The sequence below is a fragment of the Lepidothrix coronata genome, unplaced genomic scaffold (assembly GCF_001604755.1).
Source record: "Lepidothrix coronata isolate B3197 unplaced genomic scaffold, Lepidothrix_coronata-1.0 Scaffold161, whole genome shotgun sequence".
In the NCBI taxonomy this organism is placed as follows: Eukaryota; Metazoa; Chordata; class Aves; order Passeriformes; family Pipridae; genus Lepidothrix; species Lepidothrix coronata.
In genome coordinates this window covers 1,890,197-1,910,772 of record NW_016690341.1, presented here as the reverse complement: position 1 = coordinate 1,910,772, position 20,576 = coordinate 1,890,197, and the positions used below count along the sequence as shown (strand labels likewise).

The window sequence follows — 20,576 nt, the reverse complement described above, 5'->3', positions numbered from 1 at the left end:
CAGTGTCACATAATGAACATTGGTTTGGGTTTTTTTATGACTTACTACATGAAGAAAGCCTGAGATTTTCTGAGCCAAAGACAGAACAACTTCTGCAATGAAACAGATCCTGTTCAGCAGAGTCTGTTCACTTTTGCTGACTTCCTAGTGGTAAATCTCAGCAAAAGCCTCAGAGAATGATACGTGGAGAATAGATAAAGACATAATATGGCAGAGAAGAAAAATCAGAAAGTTTTCTCATGCGTGTGTCTGTCTGCTGAGATGTATTTATTATCAGTTTCATATAATTTTATATTTTCCAATGTATTTCAGATATATGGTATGATATAAAAATATGGACTCTCACGACAGTGTTATAAATGATTGGAAATTACCAGCTGGGAAGTTTGTCATCTGAAATATATAACACAATGGAGGCATGTCGTATTAAAAAAAAAATCTATATTTAAAAAATAAAATAATATAAAAGAAACCCTTGTCAGAAGCAATCTGTTTTCCAGGAATGTAAAATTCTGGATGTAAAGTGGAGATTTATAAACCCTGCAGTGTGTGCACAGAAAATGGATGAAAACATGAGCCTCTGCTTGGCTCTCTGTGTCCAAGCCATGTGTACAGCATGGACCGCTTCCAGGCAGAGATCCAGCAGTGCTGCTGTCCTCCTTTCCGAAACTTTGGAAGACTGCGCTTCCCTGGTGGGGTTTACATGGGTACAGGACAGATGTTCTCTAGTCAGCAATTGGCCTTGCTAAGCTTTGGACGTGATTCTGGACCTTTGCTTTTTCTCTTTTTTTCCCTCAGAGAGTAGGAAATAAATGAATTTAATTCAGGCGAGGATGTGAAGAGCTGCTGTTCATCACGAAAGAAGCAGACATTTGCATTTATGTGAAGGTAACTGGATTTTTGAATAACATGTATTTCAGCACAATTGTGCATCCGTGGGAATTCAATTTCTGGTTTTGTGCCAGATAACCACATATCTGTCAATTGACATAAAACTGAATGCATTTGACTTAATAAGTAGCAGGCTGTTGTTGTTGTCAGGACTCACCACCCAGAGAACCCGTGGCAAATGCTGTGCATTTGGCTATTGATAACTGTTGATCCATGTGCCAATAGCAACAATAAGGCTAATCAAACAGGCTCATGGAAAGATGAAAATATCCCCAGACTTTCATCCCAGGCTTGGAAACAGGCAGTATCTACCATTCTCACGTTAACCAAAACGCAGAGGGATGTGGAATGAGAGTGTAAAGGGTCAGAAGTGATGAAAAACATACTTCACATTGCATTTATGTGAAAAATCACCTACAGGAGTGTGGTGGTGGGAGAAATGGGCCCACTGACCTGACTAGTAAAGACTCACATGAGGAGAAGCCAGAGATTTGATTGGGGCAGGGATATAAACCTGCTTGTCTTGACCTGAACAGATCAGTGCTGGTGAATTCCATTCACAAAAAGAGGGATACCTAATGTTTTAATTCAATGGGTAGACTGATGTAGGAGTCCTATTTTATGGCATTCTTGAACTATCTGTTTTTTCTAGTCTCTTAACCATCTGCTAGTCATTAATATCCCCTTGGAAAGCCAGGAATTTCTTTTCCCCCAAAAGACACATAACTTTCCATGCTTCTTTGGCTCTTCACAGAGCCTCTAAGAAAATCTCTCCCAGCTACTTGCTAGAAATTATTTTTAGGGCATAGATTTGCTGCTGAAGAGTAATTCAAGCTTTTCCTTCCATGCAGGCATCTTCTGTGAGGCTGTGGCACCAGCCTGTTCACTTGGGGGGAATAGAGTGCACATGGCCAAGGAGTTGTCAGTGAGGGTGAGACTCGTGGCAGCCAACGGCAAACACCATCTGAGCTCGGCTTCACCTCCCTTCATAGCCAGAGAAGAGAGTTCTAGGGTGTGAAACATCTGCCCTAATGTAGCCATCTGTTTTAGGATGAGATGGATCATGGCCCTATTGCACTGGATTGACTATAAGAGGAGAGTATTGCAATTAGTGGGATGGATTGCAATACTTCAGGAGCCTAATGGTAGACAGAATGGACGCTTCCTACAGGATGATCACTTCTGTTGGAGAAGAGGCTACTCCTACTGTATATGACAGCTCTGAAAAGGATCAGTGAAAGCCTTGGGTTCAAGTCTGTGTGAAAATCTATCTGTTCTCTTGGATAGCTGGTGGCACAGTGACCTCAAGGCGGAACAAGATCCTAATGCAAAATAAATGCCTAAAAATGGGCAGAGATGCATTTGTGGGACTGAGAGTGGATTAATTCAGTATGTTTTGAATATACTAAAAATAAGCACAAGCACTAATGGCCTTTTTAATGGTTAGAAAGATATTAATGTTAATGGACTTCTATCCTCACTATCCACTATCTGCCTAAAATGTGTTTGGTGTCATTGGCCAAAGTCAGACAATATCACCCAAGCTAATTCTTGTCTGAGTGAGTTAATAAGCAACATGGGGACACCTCTTGGGATTTCAGGTGGCACAGCTGTGAAATATTTAGTGAGAAAAGGACTGATGCTGTTTCAAAAGACTCTAAAGAAAGATATCAAATCTAATTTTTGAAATGCCAGGACTATGTCTCCTGCATATCAGTGTGTTTTCTCCACCCACTTTTCTTTACAGAAATAGCCCAGAGGGGAGGGGGGAGGGAGAAAAAAGAAAAAGACCACTAAAGGCAAAAGTGGGAGAATTTGATGTATCCATGTAAACCCTGTATTTGTTCTATTTTAGCTCTTTTTTTTTTTTTTCCTGGAGATGGAAAATTTTGTTCTTGCAATTTATAATCTTGCACTATTACCTTTGTGTGAAACTGGGGAAGGTGGAGGGAAGGTGGGGAATGCATTTCTGGTAATATCTAACTGCTTTTATTAGACCACACACTAATTCCCAATCTTTGTATTCCACAGCCTTATTTACATTACATTATCATTTCATTTGCGGGCCCCTTGGAGCTCTCAGTCACTTTGGGGAGCTCTCTAAATTTGCCTTTCATCACGTATTAATGAAGTGTTAATAGCTCACCCAAGCCAATTTTGAGCAAACACTATGTGATATGTTTGTGTTGTGCAAACAGCCCATGTGCTTTGCTAATACATGACCAGTGGGGACAAGGCATGTGCCACCTCCTTGTTAATTTCTTCTTCCTTTGCTTGCTTTGCTTTCACATGACATCCCAGGCCTTTCGAGGCCAGCATGGACCTTTCTGCAGCAAAACTGAACTCCCAAAGCTCTGTGCACCACGTCTGGTGGCAGAGGGCAGAAGAATGACACAAAGTCATTGAAAATTGGGCAATTTCTGGAGGCAAGATATCTGCTGGATGTGCACACAGCTGGTAGCTGGTTTGCTCCAGAAATCAGGTAGAGCACTGCCCGAAGGAGCAAAGGTGGTGGATTACCTCTTGCTGCCCAAATTGATAGGGCTGGATGTCTGAGCCTGTGCCATCTTCTCTAGTGCACTCAGGGGTTTGGGGATTTTGACTTGCCTGTTACTGCCTTTAGCAGTTAATTCTGTTAAGTGTGTTTGCCTGGTGTTTCCCATCCAAACTGAGAGCAAAAATATTTTGTTAATGACCTTGGTGAATGAATTGAGCTGGATAAAAAGTTGAAAATGTACATTCATGAGAAACTCCATTCTTCTTTGGTTGTTTTTTTTTTTTTTTTCCCCAAGATGAGCAAGTTCCAAATGCAGGGGGGAGATCCAACCCTTTTTTTTGCCAATCCCCACAATGAGAGAGTGTTTGATGTCCTTTTTTTTCTTAGGGAGTCAGGAACCACACTTTCTCCATGTTTCCTTCTGTGTTGCCTCTTGCACAGTCCCCAGTTCATGTTGGTTTTCTGAAAAGAAGCTAGAAGGTGAGGAAGGAATAGGAAACTACTTAAAATGTGCTGCATTTTCTTACCTTCCCTTTTTTTGTCTTCAGCTGCTTCTGGACACATTCTGCCCTGACCTGGTAGCACCCGGATTAGTGCTCCTGAAATACAGAGAAGGAAAAAATCTGATACTCCAGAGAATATTCCCCTGGGCATATGCTAACCAAGTAAACTCTTGCAGAATCAAGCTGTTGCATTCATGCAAGTGATGGGAAAAGGCACGGTGATGTATTTTTAGAACACTTTCAGGAAGAGCTTATTGACAGGTCCTTAATAAAAGCTAAAAAAAATGCTTGTTTCAGATGCCAGTGCCGTGTGAGAGAGGGGGTGATAAGGCTTCTGAAGAATGTTTTACTGTCTCTAAAACAACCTTCCCTGATGAATCCCCAGCATCCCCTGTCTATAAAAGCAGTGGGACAGGGCAGCAGGGAGCTGTGGTGGGGATGATGGAGACTCTTGTTGTGCATAATGCACCCTGATCACTTGGAAGGTCTTGGAGAGACAGCATCTCCTAGACGAGCAGACCTCATTACTAATTCAATGTTCCCATCAGCCAGGGATGACATTTGCAGTCCCCTTCAAAGGACAGGGTTGTGTTTCTTGCAGCCTTTGCAGTCTGGACCATGCTGTGTTGCAAGACCCATGACAGAGCTCAGCTGAAGGGATGTTGTAGCTTTTAAACATATTCAAGAAGCACAGTGTCTCCTTTTTTTTTCAATGAACCTCCCATGAATTCTCTAGGATATGTGATAGGATGCGACTCTCATGCTGCTGACCTTTTAATAACAATAAAATCACTCAGTGGTGCACTTTATTTTGATTTATCATTGCATAACGTAAAGGGATTATATATCAAAGGAGGCACTAAAATGATAAGACTAATAAGAAGAAACCAGAGGAAGATGGGGAATAACTGGAAGAAGTTTCATTGGTATTTTCAGTCAAAGGAGATAGGAAACTATGGCTTATCTTGAATGGCCTTGGGAAGCATTTTTTTTCTCCTTTCTGACAGCTGAAAATGCAGAGATCATGTCAAAATAAACTCATATTTAAAAAAAATGTGCAGGCTATGTAGAATTTCTCTCCAGTAACTGGAGTACTGGACATTTTCTGTGGGCTTCGACTATGTTATTTTTTGCATTTAAATTATTTTCAAAAAAAAGGAGATTTATCCACAGCCTTCATATATTTTGATTTTATTCTTTTTTATTATCAGGACAATATGATCCATTGGCATAGCAAATATCAAAAGTTAGACTGATAAACGCTTCAAGATTTTCTTTTAAGAGAAGATGGTATGAGAGGTGATTTTTTTTTTTATTGCTCAAAAACCTCCTGTTTTATGTCCCTTACAAACATTGGCAATAAGTGTTGGGGGGTGTTTTTATGTCCCCACAAGGGATGTGTATAGGGTCTGCTGCTCGAGAGAGATGCCCAGCTGAGGCGGGGAAATTCCTGTGGTCTGTGGTATTGCAGCAGGGGCTGAGGGCCCTGGCTGTGGCTGGATGCTGCACAGTGGTAAACTGTCTCTCCAGTGGGTCTTGCCACAACCCGGCTGTGGTGGTGTGGGTGTTTGTCCATGTCTTAGCACAAGCACATCCACTGTTGGTAGTTTGGGCATGGTGTGGAGCATCCACAGAGTGCCAAGGAAATGAGACAGTGGAAAACATCCAGGTAAACCATTAGGTTTGGACTGAAGTGAAGTTCACCCGTGCTCAGCACTTGTTCTGTGCTCCTAAAAAGTGTCATTGCACACAGAGAGCTCAGACACTGAGCCAGACTGGGCAACCAGAAATACCTCAGCAAGTCCTTCTGCACATGGCGGTGAGCCAAGGCCAGGAGCAGAGCTGGGCTGGTCCCAAAGGTGGATCCACAAGAACTGGTGCACTCTGCCAACCTCCTCCTGCAGCTAAGAGGCTGAAGCAGACAGATAGCAACCATGGTGTTTGGAGAAGGAACACGCTTGTCAAAGTGACAGGTAAGGCAACCAAAATGATTTGTGAATTTCAGTTACATTTGAATAGATTCATTAAGAATTTACAGGAAAACTTTGGGAATATCAAAATGCAACTTTTTTCCTTCATAGGTTGTTGAAACTGAGTGTTTTTACATATTTAAGTGATATTTAAAGAAGTCCTCATTCTATAAACAGCCTTTTGGTTACAAAGATTGACTTGTGGCGAAAGAAAACTTTTTAAAACATGCCCAAATCATTCTGTACAAAACTGAAGGTTTGGAGTGAGCTTTTTATGATTGTTTGGCCAAAAACCAGTCCAAATTCTCCTAATTCTACCTGACCTCCTTTCTCCTCCACTTTTTTCATCAGAGCAGCAACGGTACCAGGAAAGGACTGCAACCAGGAGGCTCAATTCAGCTCATCAGTGTCGACATGGGAGGTCACCTCTTTCTTCTACTATAAACCTTAGAAATTACCAACCATTAACATTTCATCAGTTCAGGGATTTGAATGGCAACTTGCACAGTAGCTGTCTACAACCAATGCTGGCTGTGCTGCAAGGCAGCCTTTCCCAGGGTGTTTTGGGTGCAGCTGCTGTGGTTAATTCAAGTACTGATTGTGACTGTAAGGCCATGTAGCCTGACCAGTCCACTGATATCACAGCTGGACTCCAGTCTGCTGTGTGTCTGGAAAGGTGTAAATCCACTGGAGACCGTGAAAAGAAGGAAAACAAATAGGAATGAGGTCTGAAAACACATGGAAGAAGGTCTTGTAAGGAAAGATAAGAAATAAGTAATTCTAAATGAGGGGTTGGCACTCTGCTTTGTGGGCTGCTGTCCTTGAGAAATTCACAGACGGGTGTAAAAAGAATGTTCGTGGGGCACTGGAAGGTCACAGACACTGGAATGAAGGGGAGGCAGCAGCCAGAGCTGGAGAAAAGACACAGATAAAGACAAGTGTGACAAAAGTGTCTGAGCAAGTACAAGTGGGGCTCTGATGCTCATTGCAGTCCCAGCTGAAACAGGTACTTCAGACCATTCCTGAAGGGGGACATTTATGAAAGACATTTTTGGCTTTGCAATTCATCCTGTTGGCTGGTTTATGAGCCAATTTCCTCACAGCGTGTTTCTTGCTGGAATGATGGGGAGCATTTAATTTCTTATTCCAGGAAGAGAAAATAAAAGATGAAGAGGAAAAGCCTGAGTTCAAAAGGTTCTGTTAGGTTTTCTCCATCAAGTTCAGCTGACTTTATTTTACTATAGAGCCAACTCATCCACTTAACTGAGGATGTTGGTCCCACACACCTAAGACCTCAATCACTTGTTCCCTATTGGTTGTAGAGGAATGTGTGGCAGTGGGTTCTTCATCTACATGTTTCAGCTAGAAAACTAAATTTAGGAGGAAGAATTTGGCCATGTCTAAGTAGTTTTATTTTGCAAAATGTGAAAACAGGACTCCTTTTTATGCCTTTCCAAGGGTGTTCGTAGAGGACTCTGCCTTTCCCTGCTTGATCATAGAAAATATTAAAAACATCCTTGGACCTGGATCACTCCCTTGCCCAGGTTCATGGCCAGAGACAGAGCTTGTGCCAGCACAGATGGTATTGTTAGACATGTGAGGGGAATATAGAAAAAAAAAAGAAGACAAGTAGAAAAGTGCATTTCTACTAAGAGTCATCAGCCCTCCAACTTTGAAGTGCCAGGGCATGTTTGCTGCAGTCATTTCTCAAGGTCCCCACAGAATTGCTGAGAGGAAGAAAGCCGTGTTTAGAAAAGCTGCCAGATGACAAGACCTGGGGATGTAGGGCACCAAGCAATCACACGGTGCTTTGCTTACTCAAAGTACACCTGCAGGGAGGAGAGTAGGGATGGGGGTTTGTGTCTTCGTGAGAGTGGGGGGAGAGCAGGAAGGGATAGAATAGTCTCTTAAATGCTTATAAATACCTGAAAGTCCATCTGAAGGCTACTCCTTTTGAAAATATGCATGTATTTCTATATACACATATATTTCCGTGTGACTATACAGCTCCCTTTCAGTAGTGGGCTGTGAGCAGCACACCTAGGTGTCCTGCATGCTGTGGAGGTGTTAAACCCTGAGCTTCCCAAAGCCATGGGCATGATGCAGGAGACCTTCCTTGGTGCTGCCTTATCAAATGCTGGAGGTGGCTTTTTCTAGTGTGACGTGCAGAGGCCTGCAAGCACTGGGGAGGGAGTTTGAGGGTGTGGAGCAGAGGCAGGCAATGCCCCTGCACAAGATCCTCTTGCCCCAGCTCTCTGCCCCAAAGCAGAGCTGGCCCAAGCAAGAATGTACAGAAGAGGTAAGAATGAACAGAAGAGGACCCTAGGTCTAGTGCAGGACATGTCCAAGATGACAGACAGAACAGTCTAACCTCTTACAGCTGTCATTTTAGGCTCCTGGACCAAAACTCAGGCATGCTGAAATCTGTCAGCTGAGATCCATCAGCTGACATGAAATTCTAGGAGTTGTATTTACACTGGTGAAAAAATCTTTCTTTTTCTTGGTGTCACCCACCTGTTGGGCCCTGAAGGTCTCAGTGGAAAATCTGTGAGATCCTTGGGATAGTTGCACCCCTTGGGACTTACCCCTTGACTGTTGTAAAGGTTTGCTGTATACTGGCAATATAAATGCAGAAGATTTTTAGGTGTAGAAAGGGGAGCTCCTGAGTGACCCTTACTGATCTTTTTATTCCAGTATCTCCTGCTGTGAGGCAAAACCACCCAGGCTGCTTTTAACAATATCTGGAACCAGCGGGTGTTTTCTCCATGTCTAGGTAGGGACTGGTGCAGAGGAGACGTGCAGTAGTCTGGAACACTGATTTTTCCTCAGCCCCTCCTTAGGGTGGTGGAAGAAGCACAACATGTCCTCCACCAGTCGCTCCCTCTTGTAGATGCGCTCCAGCTTCATGTGGAGGTTGGAATTCCTCCCTGGTGGAAGGTGTGCTCATGGGAAGGTTTCAGAGGCACGAGCAGGGGGTAGACAGCATCAGCCTCACAGGAACTCCAACATCCCAAGGCACACCCTACCCCAATGGCCAGCTTCCCTAGCAGATGCAACTAATCCTGGAAATTTTCGGCAGATATGGAGACGTTCATCCACCAGCTCCTCCACCATCCTGAATGATTCTGGTGGGTCCAGGAGGAAGTTGGTTGAAATTCCACACATGTCCAGTGCAACACTGGATTTTTCTTCTTGTTCCTCCTTATCTGCCTTGTTTCTGGAACTGCCCCCCTTGCTGCTGTTGGCTGGCTGATAGCTCCTTTTCCTGAGCCACCTCCAGAGCCTGAAGAGTATGAGCAGCACTCCTGCAATGGCCCAAAACTGTCACTGCTGCAAGGCAGTTCAACATCAAAAGGGTTGTCAGGCATTGAAACCAGCTGCCCAGAGAAGTGGTGAAGTCACCATCCCTGGAGGGATTTAAAAGATGTGTAGATGTGGGCCTTGGGAAGGTGATTTAGTGGTGGGCTTGGCAGTGCTAGGTTAATGGTTGGACTCAATGATCTTAGAGATCTTTTCCAACCTAAATGATTCTGTGATTCTATGATGAGGTCTGGTTGTGCAAAACTCCTAGAATACACGAGGATCTTCTGGATGGAAAATAACAGCATAGCAAAGAGTTAATGGATCCCTCTTATCTCCTGCTCTTGGAGGCAGAAATCAAAGCCATCTTGTGGTCCCACTGGCTTGTAGCATTTCACTTGTGGGACTGGCTTTGCTGAACAAGTTTGCTCTAATGTTCTGCCTGCTGATTTCTGCCTGGAAAACCCTGGGGTAAAAAAATATTTTCTGAGCTTTGGTTTAAAAAACTCCACTCTGTGTCTCGAGAGGTGGAATTGGAGACGCTCAAGCAGACTGAATAATGTAGCAGATCGAAGTCCAAACTCAGAGCCATGTTTTGCCTGTGGGTCTATTTCATTTAATTCAGAGAGTGGGAGATGAGCTGGTTTTAAGCCTAAGCATGCTGGGTTGTAAACTGCAAAGACACGGTGCTTAATGTGTTCCTATATTCCTTCCCATTGTTCACCAAGTAAATCTTGACAAGGATATGCTGGCAGGACTTAGAAAGGCTTGTGTTTTTACAAACAGTATGCTGGAGGAGAAGGAGGTGTTAGGGCTCGTGGTTTATGTAGTGGGTTGGTAGCTGGAGCAGTTTTCTAGACAGAAACGAAGAAATAATTTTTAAACACTCGACTCACAATAATCCATGCAATTCCCTTGCCCTGACTGTCATTACTTTAGCAGGCTGCATTCAAAGGAGCTCATCTTGCCCTGGAAAATTCTCTGCAAATGATCACCACATAGAAACAACTGGTTCAAACCAGAACTGTCATGATTCCACAAAAAACTGAGCTCAGTTACTTCAAAGAGACACACTAACAACCAGATAATGTTTTAAAGCAGATCAGTCTCTGAAGAAGAGTCTCTGTCCCTGCTCTCAGCAGCAGGTCAACTTTTCTATATCTCCAACCTACACCTTTGCAGAGGAGAGCCAAAAGGCACTGGGAACATTAGGTTGCAACCTTGGGCCTGGAGGTGCAGCATTGCCCCCTCCATGCTGTGCAGTGGAGGGATGGGGGGTTGCTGCAGCTGGTACTTACCTGCCCACATTGTTGCACTGCAGCACTGCATGGGGACATACACCATCTCAAGACACAACTGAGCTAAAAAGTCCTAGAGGGACCAATATTTCAGGTGATCTGTGTGATGTGCTGTGCCAGCCAGTGGCAAAATTTTGGCCCTGGGAAGAATCATGAGGCTGGAGCACTTCTGTGGGGATGAGCCACCTGTTCTACCCATGTCTATTTCTCCCATCCAAATGTAATCACCATTCTTTGTTTTTAGTACTTTCCAACTATATGTGAGATGTGGTCCATGGCTGAGGCTTCCTATGGAGAATGCAGAAGAGGACAATTTTTTCTGTGCTTTCGTCTTAAAAGCAAGGAGAGTCTCCTTGTAGTGTTGTGAAAGATAAGCCAGAGGCCTCTGGCTACAGCCCCTATTAAAAACATAGTGTGATAAGTCTGCTCTGGCCTATTGGACTGACATGGCAGGGCAGTTCTCCTGAAAGCACTTGATTTACTACCTACGATATTTTGATTAAAACATTGGTCTTATCTGGCACAACCACATGAGGCAGAGCCAAACCTGGTTCGCCGACAACTTAAAATGTTGCCGTTTCCTTGGCTACCCTCAGGGATTAGTCCTTGGTCCAATGCATTTCAATATCATTATCAGTGATTTAAGTCAGGGTCTTTTCTGATGATAAACTGCAGGTGGCGCGGCGAGTGATGGACGGTATGTACTGGGGAGGGCAGGTCACTGTCGCAGGCTGATCTGAGTTCCCTGGCTAAGCACAGCCCAGGAAAATGCATGTGAGTAACAACGTGATGCAAACTAATGCATCTGTCTTGGAGGAAAGGCTTCAGATCAGCCCCATGGGAAACCAGAAGCTCAGGGGAAAATATCAAGCTGGCCATGTAATTATCTCAGTGGGCACTTTCCAGGGCAAGAAAGAAGGGGGCAACGCCTTCCTTGGAGACAAAAATCTCTGATGAGTATGGGATCAAGATCTGGCCTTATGCATAAGGTAAGTGAAACTCTCCTGCTGAAGGAAAGGTGGCTAAGCATGTCAGAGGATGGAGAAACTAAAAATACCCAGCAACTGGAAAGTAGACTTTGTGCTATGAGGCTGAAGGAGTCTATCCTGCTTGGTATAGCAAAGGGACAGCAAAGAGGGGACTTGATTGGTGCCAAGGGGACATTTGCTTTGCAGGAGGGTTCAGGAGCTGCAAGAAGTCTGGTGGCTGGAAACTGAAGACTGAGAACACAGCCCTGAAAGAAAACACATGTTGTTGGTGGAGAGAATGGCATCCCCCCAGGAATGGCCAAAGCCAGGTAGAAACCTTAGGGAAATCTCGCACACACTAATATCCACCAGCAGTTGGATGCCTCTCACCTAACATGACACGCATGCAAAGAGGTCTGAACTGGTCCCTGTGGCTCTGTCTGGTGTCAAAGGAAAAAGAGAGGTGCTGTTTATTTCCTCTATCACAGCCACCTATCTCCAGAGGAGGGGAATTCCACCCAGCAATGCTGGACTCTACCTTTTGTTCTGAAAGACCCAATTCACCTGGTTTTGGAGAGCAGAGCCATGCTCAGGCAGTCAACCTGTATGGCAATGGAGGCACTCCCTGCTCCTCCTCCAGTGATTGCCACCCAGTGCTATGCTTCATCTTTCCATTAGGTTGTCCCCAAGGACCAGCAAGAATATTTCCCTCAACACACATCTAGCCATGTTTTCTGAAGTTATTCTTGATCTTTTCCTGAAGCATCAGAATAAGACACCAGTGGGGCTAGACCAGGTGGTATTATGGATCACACCAGGGTTTCCCTGGGTTACTGTGGCAGGATCAGATGCACAGGTTTCTACAGGACATATCGCTAAATCTAATGATATCTTTATTTTTTTAAACATTTTTTGGAGTCCATGATGTAGTTTCCCAGTTTGCTTATCTTTCTGCTAGAATGAGAGCTTCCCTGATGTCTCAGGGATGCTCAGAATCCCTAGCATTACTGCCTGGATCAGCAAAGCCCTGGAGACACTTGCAATCTTGTATCCCATCTACAGATGGGCCATGTACCTTTGAGTGTAAATTTGAGGAGTGGGTGGGCACTTCGGTCAACTCCTTTACCAGGTCCACTTCCCATGTAAGGACCAAGCAGCTGAGGTGAAGAAATTGAACATTTTCACAGAAAAAAAAAAAAAGAAAGCAGTACTTAAACACAAAATATTGTTTTATTTGTCACCGAAGGCTACACATGGTCACTTCTGTCTGCTTTTTTTTTTTTTCTAGAAGGTATCTACATCTGCACCTATTTACAGCCTGGTTGTATTTACACAGTCAAGAATACAGTATTAGAAACACAAAGTGTTGAGAAAAAAAATTTCTCAAAAAATTAGTTCCAGACTTCAGGAAAATTATTACACAGGGTAATGACAAGAGTCTTCAGTGCTGGGCTTACAGATGCAGCTTTGATACAAAGTCCTCTTCTTGGCTGGAGCTGCATTAGAAGTCCTCTCACAAAATAAACATTTTTCTTTTTAATAGAAAAGTGTGATTTTTTGATTGGTTATTTTAATAGCATCTGTGAACTGTCCAAACATTTTAATTTTCTTTTTGGAAAGTTTTATTGTTTGCTTGAACAGTTTCCAGCTCTAAGGAGAAAAAAATAATATATATATGTATATATATTTTTAGTTGATTTTCATTTGTGGTTTTCTATGCTCCCCAGAAAGCACTGACCTTTGGGATCAGAGTTAACAGCTGAACCATGTAATACTTGGTCAGGAACACAAAGTTTTATGGTAATTAAAGGAGAGCAGAAAAGAAACACAAAAGGTTTCCCTTGGGTGGGCCAGATTGTTTTTGGTGGGAGTGGCAGAGGATGGAAAACTGCCACAGGAAACGGCCCCCCGGGACATGCAATGGCCCTTTATCCAGGAGTGAGATGGGGGGTGCTGGACAGGGCCCTGTGTGTTCCCATGGTGTCTGTTTGAAGTTTGCTCTACAGTCGCAAGTAATTTTATTTAAATATACCCTAGAGATGAAAAACAACAACAAAAAGCAAACACAAGCAAGCTGTGGGTTTTTTTTTTTACAAAACTCATGAAAATTCTTTGGTGTAACAGGGGACTATTTAGTGATCATAATAAAATGAGTGATTATAATAAAAAGAGGTGCTGAAAAACTTCTATCCTCTGGAGGACTGTAACAACAGGAGCAAAAATGCCCCAAGCCAGGCTCACTATGGGATGGAGGATGCTGCTGCCCACATGGCAGCCAGATTTTATCCCATCAAACACATCCCTGGCATGGAGGCACCGTGTCCGTATTCCCCACATTTGTCAGTGCCACCAGGGCGAGGAGACAAAGTGAGTGAGATTTAACAAGCAAAGCAATCTCTTTAGCTCCATTATTAATGTTATAGGTGGTTATTTCTCCTCCCCTTTTAAAAAGCGGCCGGAGGACTAACCATGATCCCTGGCCCTGGTTTCAATTACGCAGAGATTGAATCAAAACAGACTGCTGTGCCGTAAATATAAGGGGGGCCCTCTCTGTAAATCGTAAAATTGAATTCTAAAATTTCATGTTAAGAGCCTTGTCTTTGCATAATGGATTGTGGTGCCATCCATCATGGTGACACTTACAAGTCACAGCTGAAAAAGTACTTTATTAGATTTTTTTTTAAACAATTTTGATTTATTCTGGTTACACTGTCTGTATAATAGACTGAGCAGAATCTCATGCCGATCCCTACGCTCAACAAAGCAATCACAGATATATTACAGAAATCCCTCACTGTTTCTAAGTTACAACCAAATGGTGTCTCAGGGACTGCTCCCAGTCATCTGTGCCTTCTAAACCCGAATCAAGCATTGGGGCTCTTAACGACCTTTGGTTTCATCGGCTCTCGCCTGGTGTTGTTTAGAATTGTTGGCACATTTTCATTGTGGCTCTGATCAATAGCTGTGATGACAAAGATATGATGAGCTGCATGATTCCCTCTGGTCACCGCTGCTTAATGATTTTTCCAAGCGCCAATCTTCAGTTGAAAGGGGGAAAAAATAAAATAAAATAAAGATCTCAGTGGAAATAAACATTGTGGCATTTCTCGTGATGCCAAATTAGTCTTGCTTCTCTCCCCTTGGGCTGAGCACACAGGATGTTTTTCAGCTGCTCCTGAAGCAGCTGAAGGAGTCCTCATGGCACTGCTCCTGCCTGGATGCCACATCAAGTAGGCCCCATCACTGTTGTCCCTTCAAATGGAGCATGTTTTGGTACCAGCACCAGCTACTGAAGGCTTGAGCTGTTAGTCCTTGCCATTCTCACTGGGAGATGCAGCCCCTGCTCCAGACCACTGGACTTTCTCCTCTGAGCTGTGAGATTTGGTCACAATCCGTCTCACCACCCTTTGGACTAGAGACAAGTCCAACGTCCAAAGTAATTTAAGCTACACCTTTGTATTTTTGCATTTTGGTGAGGAATCACTCCTCGTTTTGGGAGTCAAGATAAAAACGACTTCTCAAAATCAAGCCTCAAAGCATGTGAGACCGCAGCAACCTTATCCCTTGGAGGTGGCCTGGCATGCAACTGGCCTTTGAAAGAGTATCTAGAGCAATGGTGGACATGCTGGAGGGAAGGGATGCCATCCAGAGGGACCTTGACAAGCCTGTGTGGTTGGCCTGTGCGGACCTCATGAAGTTCAACAAGGCCAACAGCAAGTTCCCGTATCTGGGTCGGGCCAATCCCAAGCACAGATACAGACTGGGTGGAGAATGGATCAAGTGTAGCCTTGGGGGTGTTGGTGGGTGAGAAGCTCAACATGATCCAGCAATGTGCACTGATAGCCCAGAAAGCCAACTATGTCCTGGACTGCATCACCAGCAGCATGAGCAGCAGGTCAAAGGAGTGGATTCTGCCCCTCTGCTCTTGTGAGACCTCACCTGAAGTGCTGTGTCCAGCTCTGGGGTCTCTGACACAAGAAAGACATGAACCTATTGGAGAGAGTCCAGATGAGGTCACAAAGATGCTCAGAAGGCTGCAGCACCTCTACTATAGAGACGGGCTGAGAGAGTTTGGGTGTTCAGCCTGGAAAATGCTCTGGGGAGACCTTAGAGACCCTTGCAGTGCCTAAAGGGGCTCTAAGAGAGCTGGAGAGAGACTTTGGACAAGGGCATGGAGTGACAGAACAAAGAAGAATGGCTTCAAATTGACAGAAAGCAGATTTATATTAGATATTAGGAAGAAATTCTTTACTGTGAGGGTGGTGAGGTACTGGACAGGTTGCCCAGAGAAGTTGTGGCTGCCCCATCCGTGGAAGTGTTCAAGACCAGGTTCGATGGACCTCTGACCAACCCCGATCTCATGGAAGGTATCCCTGATCATGGCAGGAGGATTGGAATGAGATGATCTTTAAGGTACCTTCCATCTCAAACCATTCTACGATTCTATGAGATGGGGATTAGTGCTGTGGGATTTGCAGCCAGGACCTCCCAATCCTACCAAAGCAATGAATTGCTGCACCCCTTCCTATAAGCAAAGTCAGAAGGGTCAGGCACACACAGCATGGCCCATAGCAGAGGCAGAAGGGGCAACACAAGGGCTGGGAAGTGGCTATGGTGCCGTCAGTAGAATGAAAATGCTTGTGGACAGTGGAGTGCAGTCCCTTGATCAGGGCACAACTCTTTGTGTTCTCAACCCATTCCATGGGAATGCACTTGAGATACTGTAGAAAAAGCATTTTTCACTAATGGAGGGGTAAATTTAGGGCTTCAGGACTGAAAATGTTCTTGTTTTGCCATCTAGGTGAAGTTGAAAGCTTTCACAGAGGCTGAGGATTTAGGAATGTAGTAGCTGTCTTTGGTCAGGTTTGTCCCCAACACTAGACAGCCATCCCTTTTAAGTTTTCTGTTTTGATAGAGAGGAGCAACATATACATATATATACTTTTACATATATACTTTTTTCCCCTTTTTGACCTAATGTCCATAGTTCCCACGCCATGTGCAGGCCCGGGAGAAGATCCTCGTGGACCTGGCAGGCAGACAGGCGCAGTTGCATCCCACCGCTGCTTGAGGATGCTGAGAAATGCAACTCGAGGGGTTTGCCTTTGCCATGGTGCAGAGCAGGATGACTCCTGGGTCCAGGCATGCTGAGTGTGCACGGCAGGACTGTAAGACTCTTGAACATGGGTGAACTCCTCAAAGTCATTAGCTCATGTAATAACCTGAAGAGTCTCTGTAAGGCTGTAGAGGTGCCATCTCAGGCTGGCAGGGTTCCAGTAGGAATGTTTCACACTTGAATCCCTTTTCTTGGCTCCATGGAAACATGGTCCATTTACTCTTGCACTACTCTTCTTAGCATTGTAACATATGGATGGGGATGGATACAGAAGCACCAGTTCTCTTCGGAGCCGCTCGGAGTGGGGCAGTGTAAATGGGAGGCACATTGAGTCCTCTCTGCACTGCAGGTATTCACCAGGGATTTATACCTTTCGATCCAGCTTCCTGCAGATGTTTTTTCCTCCATTCATGCTGTTTTAGATATTCACAGCCATCACAAGTTTGAGGTTCTAAGAAGGATTTGTCCCTGATGTGACTTGGGGATGGGGAAGCTGGGTAGCATTGTGAAGAGGGTGCTGCCTCCTTTGAGTAGGTGGCTACTGCTGGTTTGTCTAACATTTCCCCTAATCCCCACCAGCACATCCTCGGGGCAATTGAGGCTTCCCAAGAGCTTGATGCTGGCAATACAGGTGGTAATGCCATGGCCTTTTAACCATTCCTGGCAGGCGGCAGCCTAAAGCAACTGCTCCCTTGCCAAAGCCTAGAGCTGGTCTGGCTAACGCATCTTCTCCGAGTTGACTCTGCTAGAACTGGATACCCTTTCCAACTGCCTGTGGTTGACTCCTGCCAAAGTAATAAAGGTTGTGTGCTGCAAGGGGTGGTTCAGAGTACAGCACTGGGACAAAGTACCAGCATCATCACCTTCACTGCAAGCAGGAGAGACCACCAGAAAATCAAAACCATACCGGTGGTTATGACCACACAGCCAAAGGCATTAGGGATTGGGAACTGGAGGAGGAACAGTCTGTTAGGGGAATTTCCATCCCATCACCTTCCTTCTGGCAAGCACCCTGGAACAGACAGGCAAGGCAGACGGAGCTGGCAGCTGGCATCTACGGGGAAACCGTGATAGCACTGGGGCTGCCAATGTTTCGCTGCTCGAGGACTGCATGCCCAACATAACACCCCCGCTTTGTCTGGGGGGTGAGACCCTGCAAACAAGTATCAGTCTGTGCTGGAGGATGGCAGTGCTGGTGGCATGAGTGCAGAAGAGCTGGCTCCGAGGACACAGGTGCATTGTAGGGCTCCAAGTCAGGAAACAGCCTTGGCATGGATTTGCACATCTTGGGTTATCTCTCTGAAGAACTGGGAAGCAAAAACCAAAGTGGATGGAATAAAAAGCCAGGACTGAGCTGTTCCCAAAGAAACACAGTGAGAGCTCTTAGAATCGGGATACGTGCTGGTGTCAGTGTGATAAGACATCTGTTTGGGACCAGGGTTGGCCACCTCCAGCCAGAGCTCCATTGAGAGGTGGGGTAACATCTCTGCCTGCAGAAACAGCCCTTGCTATCACAGGACTGTTTCAGGCAGGGAAGAGGATGCTGAGCTCATCTCCTTGCTCCCTTGAATTTCAAGGACTCTTGCAAATACCAGAGCACAGAGGTTATGTGAATACAAATTACATTAGCATGCCGAGTGACTTTGTCAGCAGTTTCTCATTAAAGCACTTGGTCCCCTCTGCAGTGGGCATTTCCACTCAATCTCTCCCTTCGTCACTGCTAACAGTCAACTGTGCTCTCCATTTAATTCGAGCTCGTGTAAGAAACAGTGAGAGAGCTGATTCCAATATTCTCCTTCTTGTCCCACCACGCACAAGCTGTTGCTACTTATTAAGCATTTTAAAATCCCTGCTGCCAAAGTCCCCGGGAGACATTTATCTGCCATAGTCATAAACGACTTGCCAGCATGCTACTCAAAACTGCATTTCCCAGCCAATAAATACAAGCTCCAGAATCAGGAAAAGCAGGGTTTGGCTCTAATTTTCAGTGGTATGTCACTGGGATACTATAACTACTTTTAAATTCAAATCAGCTTCTTAAAAATTAACTGGTTTTATCAGATACAGCACAGTGGACTGTTAAACACGTAGCCTCATGTACTGAAACACTATACATTTAATGAAGTTATGCCATTAGCAAATGTACAACATGGGTGCATTAAATCCACCTATAGAACAGCTCTACGTATGAGAGAGAGGATTTATTTTAGCTTTTCTCAATAGAGCAGGAGTCCCTTTTCTTGGCTTTTGCTAGGTTATTTAACTAAAACCAGGATTTGTGCACACACAAAAAAACCCCAAAAGTATCTACTCTCATAATGAAAAAAGACTGTTTTTTTTTCTTTTTTTATTCCAGTTCAGGAAGGAAGAGAATCATCTTGCAAAGTAATATAATCAGCTCCTTTGCCTCTATAATCTACTTCTGCTCAGCAGGAGCCCCCAAGGAAACACTTTATGTCCCAACTGAAACATGAAAACTACTGGTAAGGTCTCTTTTGAGGCACATGATTCGGACGGTCACTTTCAGAGTGTCAGAATCAGCGTTGTCTTCCATCTCCTTTCTTTCCAGGAAGAGCTCTCTGGCATGCCGTGGACTCCCCATGTTTTGGGTGGAAGGCTCTCTGTCCCTGCCCAAACCAGAAAGGGTTAGGATGACACGAGTTAGCATAGACACCCATTTCGCACTTACACCTAAGGACGTACGTACGTTGACGACTCCCCACTTCAAATTCCTCACAAAAGAGGGGGAAAAACGAAAACGAAACAAAACCAAAAAAGGACAAGAGACAGTAAATTTCACTGTGATCACACTACGGCAAAATATACCTTCTGTTCATTGCAAAAAACATGTGAAGGCCAAATTAAAGAGGGAAAAAAGTATGTTGCATGAGTTACAGTGCAACTGTATTATTCCTTTTCTTTCTATTTTCCTCCCCCCCCCCTTGTTCAGTTTAGAAAAAGTATTGAGTACAACACAGTCAGGTAAGTGGCCACAAAAGAGTAGCTGTCTTTGGCAAGAAGTCACCGCATTGACCCTCTCTGTCACCTTCTGCCCATTTCACTCTGTCTCATGAAGTGGATGTTGTTGGCGCTGTCTGAGAGTTCAGGGTACTGCTCCACTGAGATCACAAAATAGCCATCGTAGCCCTGTACCCGGCCCGTGTTTAGCACTTGTTGCCTCTCCCCTTCTGTCCATGATCGAATACCCTCCTCCCCATCCCGCAGTCTCTGCTGTTCCCGGGACCAAGCTTGGGTGACAGCGCGCTGTCGGGCCAGCTCCAGGACACGGGCCTTCTCCTCGTCCAAGGTGGTCCCGTAGCGAGTGTTTAGACACAGTGCACCGTACTGGAGCTGGATGTCTGTGTAACGTCTAGTCCTCCCACTCAGCACTGTGTTGATCTGGGACACTGTCACATTCACGCCGTTCTCCAGGGTTCTCCGCCCGCCGCTGAGGCCCAGGATGGACAGGTCACCCTCCGATGGCCCCTGCTTAATGAAATAGTGTGTGTCCACCCCGTCGATGGTGAAGTGCAAGTTCTCCAGGTAATGGGCGTTGTTCAGGATGGCCGCGATCCTCCGCCCGTCCTCGTTGGCCACGCTGATAATGTCGGTGGCCACTCGCCCATCCTTCATGGCGAACTTGACGCCCTTGCCGAAGATGGAGCCTCCAGAAGCAAAGTTCTTGTTCTTCTTGATATGCTGGCACCCAGCGATGCTGGAGCTGTAGATCCGTTCGAAGCGCTCGAGAGTGACAAAGGCCTTCAGCTGCTTCTGCACTTCACACTGGACCCCCAAAATTGACTGAGCAAGGAGAGAAAGAAGAGAAAGACATATTAGAAAGAGAAGCCTTGTGACCCAAAGGCATCATTAGGATGCTAGAGACCAGCAGAGCATCCTGGAAACATGTAATGAGGAGCTCCATAATTTTTTTTCCCTTATCACATTTTTTCCTAATTTTAATTGTTTTTTGATGGAAGAGATGCATTGTCAAGTTATTGCCCCTAATGTACATTGTTTCTATAAACTGAACTGT

The 20,576-nt window shown here is 44.8% G+C and overlaps 1 protein-coding gene and 1 long non-coding RNA gene across 2 annotated transcripts in view; both read right to left on the bottom strand.

Moving 5' to 3' along the window:
* Positions 1–13,521: 13,521 nt before the first annotated feature.
* On the bottom strand, positions 13,522–15,396 carry LOC108504384. Its single transcript, XR_001877086.1, has 2 exons — positions 15,367–15,396; positions 13,522–14,465 (listed from the first exon to the last, which is right to left on the bottom strand). It is a non-coding gene; the product is annotated as an uncharacterized LOC108504384 (long non-coding RNA).
* A 278-nt stretch (positions 15,397–15,674) lies between these two features.
* TENM4 (teneurin transmembrane protein 4) overlaps positions 15,675–20,576 on the bottom strand; it is a 603,620-nt gene continuing 598,718 nt past the window's right edge. Inside the window, exon 33 of the mRNA XM_017829261.1 lies at positions 15,675–20,344. Coding sequence (XP_017684750.1) covers positions 19,586–20,344 — 759 coding nt within the window. The 3' untranslated portion in view covers positions 15,675–19,585. The remainder of the gene's footprint in view (positions 20,345–20,576) is intronic.